At 40.7% G+C, this 22,776-nt stretch overlaps 1 protein-coding gene across 9 annotated transcripts in view; it reads left to right on the top strand.

The window, feature by feature from the left end:
• Positions 1-22,776, top strand: part of LOC103353067 (receptor-type tyrosine-protein phosphatase F) — a 167,551-nt gene that overhangs the window by 38,600 nt on the left and 106,175 nt on the right. For 8 of the 9 annotated variants that reach the window (XM_008275845.1, XM_008275840.1, XM_008275844.1 and 5 more), the window contains exons 1-2: positions 2,697-3,013; positions 21,018-21,192. In XM_008275845.1, the coding sequence (XP_008274067.1) occupies positions 21,093-21,192 (100 nt within the window). In that variant the 5' untranslated portion in view covers positions 2,697-3,013; positions 21,018-21,092. Of the gene's footprint in view, positions 1-2,696; positions 3,014-21,017; positions 21,193-22,776 lie in introns of those variants that run through there. The other variant, XM_008275836.1, reaches the window with a different exon arrangement.

Below are 22,776 nucleotides of genomic sequence, written 5' to 3'. Positions count from 1 at the left end.
TTTTATTTTATTTTAGATAATAGACGATCTGTTTAGATGTAGTTTTCGACAACTGTAGACCGCAGTCTTTCGACATGCAGCAAATACGGCACATTTTTGTAATGTGATGATCAGTCATTTGGTCAGGACTCTGCTGAACCTATACCCTATACCAGGAAATGTATTTTCTTACCTCGAAGCTGAACCTTGTTAAAATGTTTTGGCAGACTTGTTAGGTGGTGCAGACAGCTATATTGATAAAGCCCAGGGCCAGTGTGATTCATCCCATCCTACAGCAGCCAGCACAGTATCCCATCTGAAGTTGACTGTAGCTACCACTAAGGAGGAGAAATCATGTGTTCTTCACCTGTGAATAACCCTGGAGCCACAAACACAGACTTTGTACATACTCTCAAAACAAAGCCTGAGGATCATTTCACAAAATCAATTTTACTAGAATCTATTCACTGTGTTGTTAGCGCACCAGCCTAAATCAAGAAGAGAACGACTCCTTCAGATTGAAGAGGTTGTCAACCTTTTTTCAGTCGAATGAAACGAGTGGGGGATGGGTGGTTGTCACAATGTTATAAATTCCCAGACTTGGTAGGGGGTGTTTCCAACTCCATTCAAGCTCTTGGGGGGGTGGGGCAAAAGATAAGTCCTAAAGTGCCTGAGCAACAAAACCTCACTCGAGGCAACAGTTTTAATCTTGCATAGGGGGTTACTGCTCAAGTTCCATCTGTGTTCAGAGTTTTACACTGCACTAAAATGAGATTACACTTGAAATGAAATGGCTCATGTTGTGCAGATGACACTATATTACTGTAGCTTACAATTAATTTCCTCAGCCACTCTGCTGTTAGGGCCACCGGCCAATAATCTTTACTTCTGCCTTTTACTACAGTGCGATTTGTTCAACGATTTTATCCCAGATTCATATGTCATTTGATTTGGCACAAACTGTTTACACCCACAAATATACTTTTCTTCTTCTCCTCAGGGGTGTGTGGGTGTAATAATTATTCTCCAGAAGGTTCTCTCAAACTCTCATGAGTTGGTAAGGAAATTAAAGGTTTCCAACATGTCCAGATTGGCTGTTTTTTTTTTTTTGAGATCATTGTGGTGTAGTTTGTAGGAGGTTTTTGCTCATGTGCACGCCTCATATCCCTTTTTCTTTCAGTAAGACTATTCCAGCACATGCAGCTGTTATATATTTATATATTAGGCCATTCAAATTGAATTATTTCTTAATCAGATGACCTACATCCCATTTGTTCCAAACTAGAAAGAAAGTTAAAGATAAACAATTCTTTCTCTTGCTGGAGAGTCTGTTGTGTTCACAGATCTGCAGCCTCCAGTAAAATTAGACTGTCTCCCGTTGTTAACAACAAAGAAAAATGCAGAACACACTGCAGTTTGCCGTTTCCTTCAGCAGAGTTTAAGCCTGGAAACAGATGCAACATTGCTGCTCTTAGCGGAAACCTTTGTGAGGTCTGTTTAGAGTCTTATTTTGAATCTCTTTTCTTATTATTTTTTTAAGTGCCTGTTCTGGAACTGTCCCGTTCATGTCAATAGTCCACAAAAATTCAATAATTTACTTTTTTATTCAGAAAATACTAACACAATGATGTAAGTATAATTTCATTATTAATGCAACATGAGATTATGTGTGGCCTCATCTAAAAACATGTGTATCAGTGTAGCTTATGCAATGTCAGCAGTGTCGCTGATATATATATATATATATATAAAAAACATTACATGTGGAGGGCAAAACATTGAAGCATTGCTACATGAGTCAAGTTACAGTCCACACAGTATTATTGGGATAAATGAGCAAACCTCTCCCCAAGGTCCTGAGGCTCTGTGATCTATTAAGGCACTGTCGTCTTGGATGGTGAATCTGAGAGAGCGGGGGAATTTTGGGGGAAGAGAATGGTTGTGCTGACAACGTCTCTTGGTGCAATCCCTTGTCCTTGTAGGACGGAAGAGAAAAACAGCACCAGAGGCTGACTTGGCTGTTCCTCTGAGCTCCGTCATAAATCCGACTGAACATTTCTGAACATCTGTTGTGGACGATTAGCTCCGTGGCTAGCAGAGTTTGACCAGAGGGAGTGAGAACCAGTGTGTTTGCGAATTGTGTATGTGTGTACTCAGCCTTGCAGATTTAAGAATGAGGCTTTTGCATATTTATTTCCCCTTTTTCTTATTTATTTAGATGGAGAGAAAGCCAAATTAGTTTTGAAACTGTTTCATCATTTACAAAACATGTGAATGGACATTTACCTGGAAATGTTTCAAGGTCACACTTTTTTACCCCTTACGCTCCAGAAAATAGCATGGCAAATCGGTTTTGAAACACATGCTAGATTTATTTATTTTTTTTTTTCAATGTAAAAGCAAGTTTGGGGTCATTTCAGTTCAGGCTTATGATTAGCCTGCATGAGCCTACATTAGGTTACAGGGTCTCTCCCTGAAGGTGGTCAGCAGATAACACATAATGGACCCTTAAAGCAACAGGACTACATAACATCACGTGTACTCCTACCTCCAGCCTTTTTCAACACGCAGGTGAACCGCAAAATTGTCTCTCATTGGTCAAGGTTCAAAAAGGTAAGGCCCTGCAGCCTCCACCCCTTTCACACTGAAATGTGACACCAGTGACATCACACGTGGGCTGGCTTCTCGCAGGCAGTCCCTGAACGCCTGCTCAGTGTGTGAACAAGCTTTGCCTGTGAAGGATCTCTCCTCAAGCCACACTGCTCTATAGCCACAGCTGGAAACCTATTGCTGGAGAGGCAAAAGACAGTTCCTCTGGTTTAATGAAACGCTACAAACGGAATAATTGAGCAGGAACTGGAGACTACACTCTCACACAGTTTTTCAAAAGACATCGTTCAGGGATAATCTTTTGTGGATACTGGTGGATTTTCTTTTGTAGGATTTGGATACTCTCACTTTCTGGAATAAGTACCTCACAGTAAAAGGGAATAAAAAGGATTTCTTTATAAGTGGACCTACTTGACATGCATTGGTAAGTGTCAATTTTTCCCCAAAGAGTTATTGTAACTTTAGCAAACAGAAGTTATTACTTCTTAACAAGGGAACACATGGGCCACAGGTGCATTTTTTAAAAGTGACTGGTCTTTCTAAGACAGTCTGAACCTCACTGACTCTATATCCCTTGTCTCTTATGTGTTTTTTACAAGTTTTTAATCTCAAGATACCTTCCGCTACTTGCCTCTCATAATAAAAGTAACCAAATAAGTTGATGTGTTACACTTCAGTGGTCAGGTATTTTCCTACTACTCTTTTGTCCCCTTTACTTTTGTCCTTGCTCACTCTTGCTTGTTAAGCCAAAACAATAGTTTAACCTCGTCTTGGCTTAGCTCTATTGGCTGGCTTTCTGGCAAATTGCCCTGTCTGGTGCAAGCCCTCCCCTACGTATTCAGAGGACATTGAATAGAGGGGCCATAGAATGTCCCCTAGCTACCGCTGCTAAGGTGAGGCACCCTGCCGTTCTACTGCATTAGGCCTACGCTGAGGCCAAACAACCTGTTTTTCCAGTTGTCTTTTTCTCCCTGAGCACTCTCAGGGGTAAAGTTTCAGCGACAAGAATTCCAGTTAGAAGGAGACATTGAAAGGCTTTGAAATCCCAGATAATTACAGAGAGGAACTTTTGGAAGTCACTAAAGATACATTTTTGAAAGTGTTTGGGCCTTAGTTGTACGATGTGTTTCTTTAAAGTTTTTTTTTTTTTTTAAGATAAAGATAGAAATAAAGATAACTTTATTGATCCCACAGTGGGGAAAGTTCACTGTTACAACAGCTCCAACTTTTACTGTGATTGTTAGCTATATCATTGTTGTTGAATTCTTCATCAAAGCTTGACTCAACTGAAGCCACTTTCATGTGTGCTCTTTTTAGTAAAGAATGACTAGCTCTAAATTCCCACTTCAGCTATAGTAGTTATATCTTAAATCTGAAACAGTTACAACATAGAACATTTGTACTCTTGTCTGAATTTTTTTTGGACTGAGTCCGTAATCTTGGTCACAATAAAAAAAAATACACACAAAGTTTGCTGCTCAATGCAAGAGGGATAGGGTTGATGTGAGTGAGGAAAACATCCCTTTAGCCCTTTTTCATCAAAACTGTCTAAAGTTTTTTTTTTTTTTGTTAAAGATACAGCACGACAACCTGATGGTCTCATTTTGTTGGGCCTTTGAAGTCACTGGACTTCCCCACAGGTTTGTCTTACATCAATTGGAACTTTGTGTGTATTTTTTTTTTCTTGTTCCAAAAATGGGTTTGTATATTTATTGTATATATATAATTGTTTTTTTCAATTTTTGTTTAATGATTCCAGAGTGCAACTGTACAGGTCACAACTGTTAGTACTGACTTGGAGTGGTAAACCAGACCTAATATAAAGAATCACTTTGAGGTGAAATTCAAGAAGGATACTCCTGTTAAAACGTCTATTCAGCTGCTCAGTAGCATAAACAAACAAGACAAAAACTTGTCAGCCATGCTCAAACGAGGCCAATCTCTATCCACACTGGGTGACCTGTAAGTTGTCCTCCTTCACCTCTACCGGTCAGGCCACTGACCCTTCATTCCACTTTTATGACTATTGCTCAGTCACTTCATTACCAGTAATGTTCCGGAGAAACATTAAGTCTAGGATGTGACCTGAGGAAATAACCATGGCCATTTGTGTACCGCTGCCCTTTATTAGATTCCCTGACCAAACATACATGATACCTTTGCTTAAATGGCTGTCTTGGCTGAAGTCTTTCCTTCTGAATACGTTATCCTGTGAGGAACACTCACTCGATCTCTCTCCCCATCGGATTCCTCAAAAGTAATTATGGGCTGAGCATATGGATTTTTCCATAGAACTTGATTTCTCATCATTGGTGAATTAGGTGATGTGTAATGGTCTGTTAACGCATGATGGATTTGCTTAATCACTCTTGTCCCAGTTGGGACATGAAAGAGGTTGCTTACAATCACAGATCAATGTCTGTGAAGGCGTTTGTGTCAGTGGAGCCAGACATTTGTCCATGATGCATACTGTAAGCAGACAGAAAACAAGTATTTGTTGGCCTAATACAATTCAAAGCTTTGGTGCAGAAGCTGAAGTGTGAATTTATTTATGGATTGATCTCAGACTTTAAAATGCCAGCAGAGGAGGGATTGTTCATTTTCTATATGTCAGGAATTGTTGCCTGCTGTTGTCAAGGTCATAGGTAGTATTTTATATATATACAAGACCTAATTGTCAATCCTCTGCTCTGTACTAAATAGCATGCTTAAACAGCTACGTGTTTATGAGTGTGCCAGATACATCCACCATAATGTGCAATGTCAATCAGAGGCCACTGCCTGTGTGATGCTTTAGCTGTGCTGATAGTCACTTTCTGGTTTCAGTTGTGACACTTCTTTCTTGCAGACAGTCGCTCATTCATTGTGACAGGTGCTGGGGAGAAGGTTTAGAAAAGGGCGTCTTTAGCAGTAAAATCTCCAGTGTTTTGACAAGAGTGCTTTTCTCAGCTGCCCCAAGCAGAGAGCTTATTTGATTTAACTAGGTCTGCATCTATCCTTTGACTTCAACACTTGCTTGCTAAACACACAATCAGGTTTTGACATGAGATCACAGTCAATAAAAAGACAGGTTTATTTTAGGGTAGGTGATATTATTTTTGTTGCTAGCTAGTGATTAATGGAAATTGTCCTGTTAAAACTCACTCCATCTGTGCCCATCGTTTCTTAAAGGACCAATATGTTGAATTTAGGGGTATATATAGTCATGAACAAATGTTTACATCCACTTGTAAAGACCATGCATATCATGGCAGTCTTCAGTTTTCAGAGAAACTCAAGCCTGCTCACGTAATTCACAATTGAATCTTTGAAACACATGTCTTTGTCACCAAAAAACGATCGTGAATTATGGTACTTTCAAAGATTTATTATTGGTCTATTGGATATATGACAACATCTGCAGGGTCAAAAATATACATACAGCCATGCAATGTTGCAATATGTCCCTTGGCCGTTTTCTGCTCTATTTTCAGATATCCCTTCACAAGCTTCTGGTTGTATCAATGATAATTTTTGAAAAGGCCTTCTAAATAGACAGTATGTGACCAGAAGAAACAAACTATTTGGCCATAATGAGCAGCAATATGTTTGGAGAAGAGACGACGAGGCCTTTAGCACCTAAGAGCACCAAACCTACTGTCAAGCATGGCATGGTATGTGCTCTGGGGCTGTTTACTGTACTCAAAGTAAATAGAATAATGAAGGAGGAGGATTACCTCCACATTCTTCAGAAACAACTAAATTCATAATCCAGAATGTTGGATCTTGGGAACACACTTGGGTGTTCCAACAAGACAGTGGTCCCAAACACACATCAAAAGTGTTAAAGAAATGGCTAAATTGGAGTTATAGATCTTCCCAAAGTCCTGACTTAAACTCCATCAAGAATCTGTAGACTGTGCTGAAGAAGTAAATGTGTCTGAAAGCCAACATTTAGTTGTACTACACCAGTTCTGTTAAGAGTGGTCAAAAATACAACCAGAAGCTTGTGAATGACTACCAAAAGCCCCAAATTAAGATAAAAATACCCAGGACATATGACATAATATTAGATGTATGTATGTGTTTGACACAGCAGATTGTGGCATATTTCCAGAAGACCTATATTACATCTATAAAAGAAATGAAATTATTGATTGTTATTTTTGTGACAAAGATGCATGTGTTTTTCCATCATGGAAAGTTAAGTGTTGTAAGAAACACTGGAAATTTAACACTGCCATGATATACATGGTCTTTACATCTGTATGTAAACTTTTGTTCACAACTCACGACTGTTTGTGAATATCTACATAACTAGGTTATGTTATTAATAGAGATTACTATTTGTTGTTTCTACAGTGTCGCAGAACAAACAAACCAAACACTGCTTTGTTTTTATGTTTAAGTGGCAGCCCCCATTGGTTCTCCTGCACGCTTGGTAAGGATGGGCTTTTCAGTTGGTTGCACTCCAACCTCACCACTAGATGCCACTACCATTGGACCTTTAAAGTGAATTGAAGTGGATCAGAGTACTCAGAGCTTCAGTTATATTCAGCTCTTTTTTTTTCTTTCATTCCTTTTTCTGCACCCCTTTTTACATTATTTATTCTGTTCTGCATTTTAAATGTATCTTTTATGGCCAGTTATAGCTAGCCATCAGAGGTCTGTTTTGTGTTCATAGCCTTGCACCTTTCATTTAAACCATGGCTTTGTGCATTACAGCCATGGGTTTCTCAATGGGAACACAAATCTGCTTTGTCAGAGAGGACATTTCCCTCCTTGCACAAAACTCATTTCAATTCCACATCATCCCATTACGCCTCCACATTGATTGAAACAGCCTCCATTTCCAGGGGCAGTGGGGTTTTTTTGTGCTCTGCAATGTATGACAAGGCCAACGCTTATGCTTGTATATGTGAACTGTGCAGCAGTGATGGTGGGAGACATATAGTGACCATGGTAAATGCAAATTCTACCATGCATTTGGCTATTTTCTGACAACTAGAGAAAGCCAGGGATCATTGCTGTTGTTTCTCTGAGGCATGATGCCATTCATGTGCTTGAACTGTCACTAAGATCTGCAATATCTTACATCTGAGATAGTTTTTTTCATTGAAAAAAAGGGAAAGGTCATATTTGTTGCTAGTTGATTGTCAAGTGTGGATAATAAAATTGAATGTTGCCAGGCCTGAGTGATTAAACAATAATTGGCAAAAGACAATTCATTAATGGCAATAAGAAAGTTCCTTAGTAGTTACAGTTAGAGTTGCATTAGATGCAAACATGAAAGCACATAGCGAAAATGCAGAGTCCGGTTACATGAACACATCTGAAGCTTGCTTTCTTCCTGACTCAACAGCCTACAATATCCCTTGATTATGGAATGTACACATGACACACAGTCAGTCATTTGACTGCAGGTTTGTTGTTTGCACCACAATAGAAACAGCATGTAGTCGTATGAAAATGAGGACCACAAGGTTCACTTTTGGCGTTACATGGCAGAGGGTTGGTTGGTTTCTCCAGGTCTTGGATGACGGCTGGGGTGCACTGTGCTTCCACCCCCCCCCCACCCATCATTGGCAGACCTCTCTGGTTTACGCTGTGACCAGAAAGGAGCCAGTTGCCCCGTTGAGACGGACTTTGTGGTCAAAATCAGCTCCTCGTTTGCGCCCCCCTCCTAACCGGACCCTGTGTCCTCCACTACCTCCACCTAAGATTTGATAGTGTGCATTTGACTTAGTGTAGGGCTGCAGCTTTGCCTTGGTCGCCCTCCACTTGCCTATGTTTACATTTACTAAACACGCTCAAGAGTTTCTTTAACATTTGTTTATTATTTGCCTATTATTGATGTCTGGTCTGGACAGCCTGCCTCAAACTTGATTTGACTTGCTTTTTTTTTTAGACATGTACCAAGAGATTGACTTGTGCCTTGGTAAATAAAATGGCAAAATTCAAGATAAAATGATGAAATTCAATCTTTTTTTCAAGGTTCTTTAATTGAAAAGTTATTAAAAGTGATCAATAATCATTGGCATCAACTAAAATAAAGCATTTTATTATGACATATTTTTCAGCTGTATTTCCCAGCTCTAAATATAGGCATGATCTATTTGTAGTTTAGTTCTAAAAATATAGTCATGTGACTGATTTATTCCTCTTTCTCCACCAGCACCCTTGTTTGCTCAGCCTCTCAGTTTCTTCAAAAGGCTTGCTTAAACCCAACATTCTACTTTTTGACTTTGTCAGCCCTCCTGTCACTTCCAATGGAATAATGAGTCTTCACGATTTTGGCTACTTATACACAGACTGGGATGTAATCATGCTTGTATCTGAGAATACAGTGTGTGTGTGTGTGTGTGTGTGTGTGTGTGCGTGTGTGTGTGGGTGTTTGGTGGGGTGTCTTTAACATCATAGCATTTAGCTTTTGTTCATCTTGTGGTTTATCCTCAAACACAGGCAATGACTCCTTCTCCTGCACAACGCTGAGGTTCGTCGCTTGATTTGGGAAGATGGATGGAGATTCATCCAGTTTCATTATAACGCCTGACTTATTTATAGCCTGCCTGTGCAGCGCCTCTTGGCCCACTGTGGCCTGGTAAAGATGCTGGGGGCTGAGGCGTTGATGAAACATTCCTGTGTCCAGGGGGTATTCTCTGAGGAGAGCACTGCTTGTTTAAGGGAGGGCAGGGGGGTGACAATACAAGAGCCATGGGCAAGGCCACTGAAATCTAATTCCACCAGCCCTGCCTAGTTACAGCATTCCTGTTTGAAAGCTTCCCCCTATCAAAAGTCTTGCACTGTGGGGTGTTTGGCCATGTAGTGATGCCACATAACACACCGGCATGAATGAAAGTGTATAATGTAGTCTAGTCCCACAGAAGTAGTCACCATAAAAAAGTGAACTTGCTGTGAAAAATAGCACCCCTGAAACACACTTTTATATTTAACTTATGCAGCATTTGGAGTTCCACAGCACCAATCCCAAACCTTTATCTGGATCTCCCCCTTCAGCCTCAGAGATTACTGCTTCGCAGCCCTGGAGCAGGGATGCCGTCTGCCTGGTAATTTGATGGCTAATCCCCTGCCTCTTCCCTACAAATCTCCTCCCTGATAAAGGGGTTGCTTCTACATTAGTAAACATGGGAGACTTGGCTGCCGTGGCTGACAGACAAGAGGACTGGTTGAGAAAAGGGGAAGTTGATAGGTAACCAGTTCCTATTTTTATACTTCATAGAAAAGCCCCTTTGTATCTCATGCAGGGGAATTTAATTTATGTTGAACATTTAAACCAAGGAAATGCCCTTAAACTTACTTGTAAGGCAATCTAATTATAAGCATGAGCTCAATAATGCACAGTACATGTTTGCACTTGTTGTCAAAGCATGAAAAAATCCCCCTGGCTCAATATCGCTTGAGGTGAGTGGTTTGAATGGTTAGATGGTGAGCTGTCAGTGTTTCAAAGTTTTGTGCTTTACAGAGAGATTCCATACAGCCCATTGTTAATGCACATTCATTAGCTTTTTGACCTGAATATGTTATTCTAATGATTACCGTGCTACTGCCACAACTAGACACCATGGCTCACTTAAAAGGAATTCAATTCCTCAGATCTTACTTCACAAGCTTACACGGGGCTATATGGGCTGACTACGTGGCCAGACATTACTAGAATGCAGGCCGTAGTCCTAATAAGGGTTTTATCAGGTGTTAGCTTATTCCCGCCCTACATGATTTGTGTTTCCTGGCTGGTACAAACCTCCAGTGATGGTGCATCAACAAAGCGCTAAGCCTGAGAATCAAAACTGACGCCATCAGCCCAAACATGTTCAGCTACATTTAACAGGACTTGGCAAGATAGCATTTAACCAGTCTACGGAATGACTTCAGCTTGATGACTGCAACATTGGCTGTGATGGCTTTTCATTTGTTGACCTGACAGAGGCACTTTAGGCGTCGGGGTAGATCTGGTGGGTTGAGTGACATCCCCTGTCCCTGCGTGTCTTCCTGTATGTTGAATGGCCTGGTGTTCAGTCTAATCGTTGTCAGAGAGTGAGATGACATGTCAGGAAGAATTTGGTGAGATCTCTGTTTTCAGCACATTGCAAACCAGTCAAACATCACAACTATATAAATGGACTGCAGTGAAGGCTCTAAGTTGTACGTTTGTGCTTTTTCTCTTTTTTTTTTACTTTGAAAGCACTACATTTTTGCCTCTACACACACTTCTTTTGAGCAGCGTATATATTAGTGAGTCAAAAGTTTAGATATAGCACTCGTTTTGCTGTTAACATGGGTATATTATGTCTGAAGTGTCCTTTTTATGAATGGCAGTAATTCATTTTCCCAAAGATTGTGTGTCTGGCATCTTCACTCATAATTTCTGTTCTACTCTGATGAAACTCTTGTGAGATCTAAATACCAGTTTGCTTGATTGGATATATTAATGCTCGCACTGAATCTCTGGAGAAGCTCTTGTCTAGATTTTCTTTCTTTTCTTTTTTTTGTTATGAAGTGGATTTTCACCGAACTATTTGATTAATCATTAAAATCCTATGACTCACAGTCAAAGTAGAATTTCTCTAACTGGATGTGTCCACAAGACCTGTGTGTGAGAGCACCATGTGTATGTGTTGAGTGTGTGTGTATGTCTTGTTAGTGAGGCTACAGAGCAGTGACTCTACACTGGTGGTAATTGATAGTCTGGAGGCTGTCTCAGCTGCAGGTAAATCCTATCTCTGTGTAAGAGGGTGGGGCAGGGGAGAGAGTATAAATAAGTCTTCCAAGGACTGAGGATTTCACTATAACTAGAGGGAAAGGGTGATGGTGGGAGAAGTGTTTAATATGGTAGAGGTTTCCCTCACAGACAGTTAAAACTTCTTCAATATAGCACAGGCTTAAATGTACATTTAGACTGGATGTTCTTCAGTGAAACATGAAATAAAGTGCAGTGGCTTAGGTGTGGCTTTTGCCTCTTTTGAAATGCTTCCATCAGACTGACGGAGTAAAAATTCGGTCCCATGCTTTGCCCGGGGAGATGTACTGTAGAGGGAAAGCAAGATAGAACAGGAAGGGGGAGAGGGCCAGAGAGATTGGTCCCAGAGAGAGATTCATAGATAGTAATGAGGACGTTGGTGAAGTGCAGGTCATCGTGTTGTGGCTCTGGCCTGTCAGTATAATGGACCTTGCTAGTCAGCTGGCAATCGATTGTACTGCTCACGACCTCGTCCGCCTGTTGTTCTTCACTCTTCCTGTCTGTCAACCTGCCACCCAGAGATGGAGGACGAAGCAGAATCTTCTCCCAGACGACAGATACAGTGTCCAGATACTTTCTCATTACCTGAGAGGTGGCCTGGGGTGAGCTGTGAAGGAAGCCAGCTCTGACTCCACATTTCCAGCTAATATAACCTGAAGAGAAAACCTCATAACATCCTAATTATATTATAATCAACCAGCCAGCATTCTGTTAGCTTAGAGCTGCAGCGAAATATCTGTGCTTATTAATGATGACCGTGGTAACTGTTTTTTAATTAAAAATAAAATGCCTGATAGCAGTGGAAAAATGGCAAACAAAGATCATTTGAGAAGGCAGCTTTTATCCATTGATCATAATAATTTTGTTTTAATTATCAGATAATCATGAAGTTTGTGTCTTCAGAAATGATCAGTCCATTCAGTAGATGAATTATAGTTCAGCTGTAGGAAATTTATACAAAACAGAAATAAAAAAAAAAGAAATACGATCAAATTTGTCTTGATTTATTTTCAAGCATGAGGGGAATTTGGGTGAGTCATGTACTCATATTGTGTAGGACAAAATATTGGATTAGACGCTAATTAAGGACAGACATGCCTACATCTTTGCAACTTACTGTTCTATAGTGCAGTCATAGTTTTAGCAGTACTGCTCTTGTTGGATGAACATGGTCTATGCTGAGAGTCCCTGCTTCTCTTGCCCTTTAACGACTGGCCCCTGCCTATTCCACACTCATCTCTTTTACATTTTAAATCCTCAGGCCTCCAGAGAGCGATGGGGATATAAGGTTCCATCTGCTCCAACAGGCTTGCTCATGGCTCAGACAGATAGAAAGAGACAGAGACGGAGGCATGGTCAGGGAGAGAGAGAGGAGGAAGCTGGGGGATGGAGAGAAACACAGACTGACAAATAAGACAGAACGGCTTATTAGAATCTGCCTCTTTTCACTAGTTAGACAGGGGCTAAAAGGATAGCCGTCTGGAAAAGAAGGCAAGGCCTGGGTTGGATTAGGACCTTGGGGATCTTCTTTATTTCCACATTTGTGTAGCAACTAACCCATATTAAATCTGTTAGGTCTTAACCATTTCAGTATTTTCAATCAGGAGTCAGGAGGCTTTTCTTTGTGTAACACATGGAATTTTTGTTTTGAGGTAGATTTTAGAAAAGCATATGTTTGTGTGCCTTTTAGGCACACATTTCTCATTAGGGGGTCTTTTTAAATACAACCTTATGCCGTGCCGCCGACACCATAAGGTACAACATTTATGTTTCCCACTACAAATGCCTGATTATATAGGAGGTGCTTTCCCCAGCCTTCTCTGACTTAGTCTAAGCCCTCCCTGTGTCAACAGTGGGTTTGTTCTTCTGTACCTCAGACCACAGAGGATTGTTTCCCCTGTGACTTTTACATGCACTGTTGTAGGGCGAAGCAATAAAAATGTGGCGATATAAAGTTTCTTCTGTGTGTTTCAGCTCTGAGGACAAGCTCATCCAGTATTACAAAAAAATCTTGAACATTCTGTGTCATAAAGTGAATGCAGTCGACAGCTGCATGCCCTCACCTCGGTTTAGTATTTTTTTTTGCCAGAACCCATTTCAGCTAACATAGCAGTTCTTCACTAGTAGATTTGTATAAACTAATGTAGAGAGATAAGAGCTGTTTTCAAGATTGAAATTGGACAGGCGCAGACCATCCACCCAGAGCCTGCGAGTGAAAGAATGACCACTACTTTGACTAATAGCCAGTGGCAGCCATCTGACTAATCCATCCACAGCCAATTTTTTAGTTTTACTAGAATGAGCAGGCAAATCCTGTCAAAGTCTGTTGAAATGTAAAAATGTGTGTCTGGTTGTGCAGTATAGATAAATGATAATACTGAATAAAATACCTGACAAATCAAGGTATTTTATCACACCAATGACAAATTCTAAAAATCTGGTACTCCCCTAAAGTGGTCCTGCATTATTTTCTGCAATAAGACACAGAAACAGAAGGGAAAGAATAAGAAATTCTCTGCTAGTCTCTCAGTATCCTTCCTTTTATAGGACAATCTCACCAAGTATTGTGGCAAACAATTACCAGAGTTGCTGCTCTGTCATTGAGCACTGAGGCCACAGCTTCTTTGTCATGTCGGCCTCCGGAGGGTCCACGCTGGCCAAAGAACTTTACTCCCAGCTCTTTACAGTTACTAATCTGGCATGACACCAAGCTGATTTACAATACCCCCTACCCTAAGCATTGACTGACTAGAGGTAATTGATTTAGAACAGTGGAGACACCTGCTGAATAGTATGAAGCTCTCAAAAGCTCCCTCCTTCGTTGATGCACTAAGTTTGGTTAAATATTCTCACCTCAGTACCAGTTGTGAAAAAGAAATGTACCTCAACCTAAAGACAAAGAAAGAATGCTTACACAGTGTGTTTTTAGTTTATATTGTATTCTGCACTACCCAGTAGTTTTGCACAGCCTAATTTTCCTAATATTTCCCCTCTGTCTGGTTGCTGAAACCCATTCACCTTCTATCCATGGATTGAGCTAAGCCTGAACAACTGCCTGTGTTTGGCCAACTATTGATCTATGCAGCCCTGTATTTGCCAGTCATTCTGCTCACATGCCTTCACTCTGTTTGTCTTTTACTGGCTGAGACGAGGCTTTCTGCCCAGGGGGTGGTGGCGGCGGTGGGGAGGGTTGAAGTCCTCTGCTTGGTGTGAAGGAGGAGGGGTGAGGGGGTGGGGGGAGTCCATGCCTTCTGTGCTGCCTGCCTAGTCATTTTATGGCACCATCTGTCCACAAGCAAACCGTCAAGTGGTGACGTCTTAGCTTATCTTTCTTGCTTGACTGTGTGAATTTCTGTTCGATATATATGCACATCTGCTGTTGAGACTGTGTCTCTGTTTATATTGCACATTTTGTGTGCAGCCATGGCACAGATTTGCTGTTAATTATTCAGTTATTCATTTATAAATCTCTCTAAACTGTAAACAAAAACATAGGATATAGAAGCTAAACAATAATCCTAATCATGTTAATACCCATGATAGAAAAGTCAGATTAATCCAAGATGTTTGGATGTCAACAAATTGGATGAAATGAACATAAAATGCCAATATTTACCATGAGACTTCCATACCATAGTCCGTAGAAATAATAGCGTTTACTGCTTAGTATTTGTGAGACTTTTATGTAAGTTAAACATATTTTTAATGTAACTTTACGGTTCTCTGTAATATGGCTCAGAAAGTTTGGTACTGCTTTACAGAAAGCTGTTTAATACACTCAAATGGACCAGGTGTACACAGCATTTCTTTTGTTTGATGAATGTCTGTTTTACATTGAGCCTGCTTTTTGATTTATTGCCGTCCTTTTGCCCAGCACTTTGTAGTACAAGCCATTTTCTCTCTGCTCTGCAGCTCGACAACCTCAATAATCACTCTTCAATAAATTCAAATGGAAGTGGCACTCTGGTATGTCTCTTCTACTCTGTATAATACATATCGGTGTAATACATATCACCTTTCATTCCCAGATTGATTTACAGCTGAAAAGATTGGTAGCCCCCCAGAGGTAATTGTAAATCCCCACTTCAGTGGAAATTTATGGTGGTGCTTGAGTTTTGTTAAATGTTCACTCAACCAGACTAAATGCCAATCGACATTGTATCATATGGGTAAAACCCATATAAAATGGTCTTTGTATTCTGTTGAGAAGAGAGGAAGTTAGAGCCTGTGCCAGACATTAGCAAGAACTTGGTGCAACCCTCATATGTCACAGATTATACCATGCGTCATGAATACGTGTAAGGTTACAATGTGATATGGTGTAAATGTCTGACTACGTTTTACATGGCTGTAATATTACTTCATGATCAAACTTTGTTAAATTAACTACATGAAGGGTTCCTTTGAGTGATCCCCATGGGCAGACACTTTACTCTTGTGATTTATTACATGAGTGCTTTCATTGTAGGTCAACATAATCAGTTGCTCCCTACTTTCTATTGCTCAACTCAAGGAAGTGCACTCATCTGTTATAGGTGTCTTTCAGTCTCTCAATCTTGTGCTCGGCAGTAAAGCGTTAACAATTAACTTTGTGGAATCAGCTTGTAAACAGAAGTGCTTTCAAACCCGATAGGTCACAGAACATTACCCTTTGTTAGGTGAATTTCAGTGCAGGCGCCTTGTTGCAGCCCTGTAAAAAAGACATGCACCATCAAGTCTCTGGATACAGCAAGGCTTTTGGAGTTGGACGGAAAACCTAATTTGGTTACTTTACACTTTCATTTTACAATACGAGGCTCACCAGCTCGCAGTAATTCTCTTGGGGTCTTGTGGTATGTGTTCACTGCTGAGGTAAAAAAGGAGCACAGACTTGTGAGGGTGAGCCTTCTAGGGCATGGAAAACTAATCAAGGGCCAAAACACTGCTGTTGAAATTCAGCTTGTAACTGTGTTTATGGAGCCGTTGCAGGCTGCGCCAACACAAACCTCTCTGGTCTGGGTTTATCACCCCCAGAGACGGCCATGATTAGCTCCCCACACTGCGAGCCATATATCTCAGCTGTCCCACCTCCCCGTGCTCAGGATGACCCATTAAATAGAGACAGAGAGAGAAAGAACATGAGTAGGAGGAATGGAAACGATGGAGAGCAGAAATGCTACCTGTAGTTAGTGTAATAGTAGTGTTTACACAGCCTCGGTGCTCTCTCTGCGCAGCTGTGTCTTGTATTGTCTGTCTGTAGACTACTACTTCTGTATGGGTGGCCACTCCCTTGCCACACACCAACATAGGGGGTAATAACTTGAATGACAGGCACCTGATGTGTACGGCAAACAAGCCAACAGGATAGGTGTATTAGGCGTGTGTATTCCCCTCAAAAGCTCTTTTGTCCTCCACAGTTTACCATTTTAGAAAATCCCGTCACATTGTTCCCTTGTTAATTACTTCACTAAATCTTTCACTTCTCCACCTATTGTACAGTGTATATACAATATATTGTATATGTCATGCTCTGTATTACTGAGAACTCCCCACACACTTACAAATCCAAAGCTGAGTGAATGAAGGATATTAGATTTAGAATGTATTCTACTTATTTATAATTTTAATAACCTTGTCATCTCTTTCATGGTTTATTTGTGTTAAAGCAAGATGTTACCACTACAGAATCACCTCTCTATATAGGATACATGACATACTGACAAACAGAGGACCCAGTAATGCACCATAAATTGTGTTCAGACAGGCGCCAGACCTCACAGTCACCACCTACGCCTCATATTTTGTGGAGTAATTCAGAAAAGTCTGGGGTTGTTATGAATGTTGGACCTTACCAGCCTAGAAAGTGCAGACTTGAATTCATTAAACACATCCTCCCCCTTTTTTCTCCATATTATAGGTGATAATGTAATTTTCCTACATCAGGATGCCTTGTCATGGGTAATTAGCCAGTTCTTTGTTTTCATTAACACAGTGTATTTGCAATAGCAATTCTGTTTTCTAAAAACTTGTTAAAGTTGAATGTATACACATTGTGACAGATTTTTTTTCTATGGATTGTTAAATAAAAAGGCAATCAGGTTCAAACCCAGAACACTTTTGCTGTGAAGCGACATCGTTTACCACTGCATCTCTATTATGCCCACAAAAAGGCCGTGTCAATCCAAACTGTAATGCTAATCAAAACGGCTAATCCAAAGTAGGGATATTTATCAATAATTGCAGTTAAAAAAAAGATTACAAATTAAAAATATTTTCCCTGATGAGGTAGAATATGAAAGATATGCATGTCAGAAAACACATTGTAGCTGTGGTACCTGTAGTAAGAGTTTCTCTCCCGTTTAATACTGTTTACTACTGTAGCGAGCTGAGGAGGCAGTCGCTGGGACTGCAGTTCATGTTGGCAAGCAGAGAGACCTGTGGCTGTTTCGGTGACGATGGAGCACCATGACTACATACTCTGTGATGTTTGCTGCCTTCCAGCCAGAGCTCATGTTGTAGCTACTAGTGAAGCACACCTATAGCTCAATGGCATATGTAACCAACCCATTGTAGCAGCTCATTTCATGTGTCCGTTGTTGAAAATAGCTACTTGGTATACGAAGTAATGTCCATTGCACTTAATTTGTTTAATCAATTATTGATTAATATTCTAGGAACAATGAAGAAATTGTTCAAAATTTGCATCTGTAATACAGAACGTTAATATATGTAGTGACATTGTAGTTTATGGAACATTAGCACTTCGTTTTCAAACTGTATTAATTTAAACCTGGCAATGGAGCTGTAAAGCAATTTAGCTTCAGAATTCATTCTGACTAATTATTGTGAATATTAATTAAAATCTCAGTTTCTGCTGAAATAATCTGACTCATCATTTTGCCAATGATTACGCACTGCTCACTCAGTCTTTCTCACACACAAACACACACACACACAAACACACACGTTCTCTCTTGCTCACACACACAAAACAGGATGAAGTCATTACCAAGACAGAAAGATTCACATATAATCTCATATGGGCAGACATCCACCCCTACATGTTCCCACTGTTTTTTTCTCGCTCTCCCACATACTTGCAAACAATGTCTTCCTGTGTGCTGAGCCACTTGCTCAGATTTTGGATCACACTGCACCATTTCCACATTGGTGCCCTATCCTTTTCTCATTTGCACCGCCGCCACAACACAAATGCACATAGTGGCAAGTGTTGTCCCAGCGTGTTTGTGTGCTGCTGGGAGGGACCAAGCTGCACTGGGATAAATAAGTAGCTAAATAAATAAAGAATAAGCCTCGCTCTAGGAATTTGTCTCATTGAAGATGAAAAGCATCTGCCTCTCTCTGGCATCTGCTGTGAAAGATATCCCTCCACCGCCAAGGGTTTGGAGCACGGTGAGTAGCCAACTCTATCAGCCTCACTCACTCCCTCTACCCACCGCCATGAACCAGCGCAACACTGGCGTACAAAAAACGAGTGTCAAAACAAATTTGTCAGCCAACAAACTTGATGTGACTTACACTCATTTTGCAAAGCTAACTTGGGGTATTAACTTGAAATAAAAATGGAGTCTAAATGTCTTTAATTCCGGTCGCAGAGTGGGGGTGTGATAAAGTTCTTTGGCACCCTGAACAGTGTATTTGTGTATCTTTTTCTTCCCCAGACAGCTACAGCTTAACACGCCAACAATAACCTTCTTTCTCATTACCACTGAAGGTGAAGTCACAGAGGGTAGCTTTTTCTTACAAATTTTAATTATTTCAGCTGTACTTGTGGGTGTTTCTCCAAATTCTACATGCAGGGCAGAGTATAATGCAGTTTGATGCCATCACAGCTTGATCTTTCGCTGACGATAGATGATGTTGACTGTACACAGTGTCTGGAAATTCCTTCGATGCAAGGTGTGTTCAGAATTGGAAATTGGTTCAGCAGACATGGAAGCTTAGAGGCGCATTCGTGCAACTGATGAACGGTGGCTAGCTGTCAGTGCTACCAGTCTGTGTCTGTGCCCAGGTGAGGCACCACCTGACTCACACACAGCATTCCATTACGACGTTTCACTCACCCATGCCTGTTTTCCCGTTGCCAAATGACTTGTCAAAAGAGGTTAAAGCAGAGCTCTGCTGAAGAAAAGGGAACTATTGAAATTTTGCTTTGTTAAGCTCTCTGCCTAACAGAATGTTTTTCTTGGTCTTGTTCAACAAAGAGGGTGGTCGAAGAGGTGCCCGCTCTATGCGTTTTTCTCTGTTTCCACCCGCATTGAAATAGCCACATGAGTAATGGGCTGCTCAACACCTCCACAGGCTTAAGAATGTTCTTTTTTCCACAAGATACTGGAGGCATTGTGTTCCTGACACTCTAACTTATTTAGCTGAACTGAATAGACTAAAGCTGACCGGCCACCCAGCAAGCCTCTAGATATTCCGCACTGTGAGGATCACTCCTTCTCCTCACAAATATCAGCAATCAGTATTGTTCAGTCAGCACTGTAAACTGGGCAGTGAGATTGAACAGATGAGTTGAGAAGGTTTTCCATTCAATTCCAACAGGCCTCTTTTAAAAGCTTTGTACAGAATCATTGTCAGCAAGCTCTTGACAAAAGCAGGCTCACTCTAAAACTTTTAAAACTTTTCTCATTTTAGCTTTTTTTTCCTGACGTCCTCTGGAGATACTGCTTTAATTCCATCAAAAGAGAGATATCTATCCTTACCATATTGTGGTCTCCTTTACAGCATTATGATTACTCATCACAGATGGCCATGGGCAAGAGAGTAGGGATGAGAAATTTAGTTAGCTCAATTTATGGGGATACACAGTTATTTTATTTGTAATAGCATTAGACATTGAAACTGGAGGCTATAACAAACTGAGGGTCATATATCTGAATCTTAATCAGTTGGCTGAGTAATTCCCTACACTAAATGTAATTCCTAAAAAGACAAAGCGTCCGTTTTTGTGTAGTTTCGCAAGTGCAGCCTTTGTGTGTGTCCACTTCCTGCTTAAATCAATGGAGTGATGCTTTCTGTTTTAAAGCTGCAGTAATTATGGTTCATTTGTGGTACACCTGCTGCTGCTTTGTTGACCAACCATGTCTCCCTTGGGACGTGTTGTATGTTAAATGTTTATGTATGCATACATGTTGTCATTTTATGAGATCATGGCACTTTGTGTGATTTGAAACCATCTGGAAGACACAGTCGCAATTTCCTAATGGGGAACATTAAGTGGGCGGTGGTCCTCAGGGAGTTCTGGTTAGGAGGTCCTCCGGGTTTTTAACTGATCCCCATTGTGAGAGGGTGACTGAGAAGCGTAAGCCTTCTGCCTCACCTCTTCTTTGTGTTATTTTTTCCAATCGTTTCTCTTTGTTGAACTGTACTGCATTTGTTTTCCAAAGCTTCTGCTGATGTAGTTTGCGTGCTACATTCACTTCGCTTGTATTTTTCTCTGCCCCGAGCAGGATTTGTTGTGCGTATTAGGTGCCTTGTTGATCGTGACCAAAGATTTCCAGTGTTACATGTTGTTGTTTTCTTACAAGTATACAAAAATTCTGTCTCTTTTGGTTCTGCTCTGCGACTTGCGTTTGATATTTCTGTTTTACTGTGTTATTATGCTCATTCAAATATATGCAAATATATAGTGAGTTGGAATACTAATGTTTCTGTACCCTTGTTCTGCATGTGTTTTCTCTCCCAGGTGTTAGTCTTTGATCCTGTCAGAGTGGGACGTGTCTAGCAGGGGACTGAGGAGGGAGCAGTGCCAACTTGGAACATGGTGCATAATATTCACCTGGCAGTGCCCCTCCTGCCCAGATGGGCGTTGCTGTTCCTGCTTCTACTCAGCTGCGTGGTGTTCTCCTCTCTGGCAGACAGTAAGTAACTTCATTCACCTGTGAAGTTTTGCCTTAGCTCCCTCCCTCAAAAGACAGCTTCATATGTGTTTTGACACAAACAGCGTTTTAGCCTCTCTTTACTGCACATACACTCAACACTGCCCACAGATAGCAAATTCGTTAAGAGTATTTTCCGGTGAATTGCCATTTCCAGCGATTAGTTTCATCCTGTTTAGAGATGTTCTTGTTATTTAAAAGGACTAAAGTTATTTTCAAGCTTGATGTAACACACTACATTGTTGCACATTAAGTGAATATATAATGCATGTTCACAGGAAACATGCTGTCATGCTGTGCAGTCTATAGCTTCATTTAAAAAGAATATTGTTTCCCTTTACATTTCATGTCTTTGGTGGGTTCCAGCAAACAGAAATAGCTGCTTGTGTGAAGATCCATCAGCCTCTGTGCCTGGTGGTCAATCTTGATGACAGTTTTGGCTGAAAGAAGTCATTCCAAAAGATGTGTCACTATTACTGCACCTTTCTGTGTAGGGGGCAGCCAAGAGGCACTGCCCTGCCAAAGATGGGGTCAGGGACGGAATTAATTCAACACATGACCTCACCTATAGTGCTGTCATAGGGTCACTGTAATTCAATTATACCCCAGCCCCTTCTGTTCCTCCACCCGACAACAGCAACTTCTCTGTCCTTTCAAACACGCATCGAATAGGATTTGTTTTGCTGTACCCTTTGCCTTCTCTTGCTCCGCCCTGTGTTGTCATCTTTGTCTCTCACTGTGTGTCTACTTTTACACAGTATCACTGTGAACCTGACCTTGCAGAAAAGTTTTGCAGTCCTGTCTCTTTTTTGGTGGTCTGGCAAGACTGTCTTAGCTTGTAATTTGATCGGACCAATTCAGACTTTGACTGGCACAGCAGTGCTTAAGAAAGAAATTAGACATGTGCCCCACTGCACTGGATCCAACTCCAGACATATATTGAATTCAAGTCTTCTTGTTTTTCCTTTGCAACAAAAAATATTGCATCCTGCTTTAATATAACTGTGAATATGAACAATCATCTAACTATTTAAATAAAGCATGAATAGTTGATGATAAATTATCTGCAAGAACTTGTGTAACTCCAGGACAATTCCTGTTTGGTCTATAAATAACTAGCTTTGCGCTCTTCTTAAGAAAGCAAATAAGATTTGTGATATCAGTAATCAGTTTACCGGTTGTGAAGCTTGTTTGATGTCTTGTTATGTTGTGTATTGGGTCTTTTATACCGGCATTTTAATAGCCACCTAGAAAATGAACAAAATGAATTCAATTGCATGTGCTTTTTGGAGATCATCAAGAGAAAAGGTCATGCCAGGGTCACTGAAGGTGCCAAGATATTCGCTTAATGTGTTGGTTCTATCAGATGCCTGGTGCCGGGCAGAGTTTGGATGGGGCTGGGTTATTAGGCTGGGCTGCTGCTGTGCTGTCTATATTTATTGTGCATATAGGTGCAAGCAGAGCTGAACAATAAGAAAATACAATAGACTGCATTGCAAGTCATTTAAAACTATTGAATATTTTGTCGTAAATGTGTCTGTAATATTTTACAGCGTTGTTGCCCAA

This window comes from Stegastes partitus, unplaced genomic scaffold (genome assembly GCF_000690725.1).
Source record: "Stegastes partitus isolate 25-593 unplaced genomic scaffold, Stegastes_partitus-1.0.2 Scaffold59, whole genome shotgun sequence".
Taxonomy (NCBI): domain Eukaryota; kingdom Metazoa; phylum Chordata; class Actinopteri; family Pomacentridae; genus Stegastes; species Stegastes partitus.
This window is presented reverse-complemented; position numbering and strand designations above follow the sequence as displayed.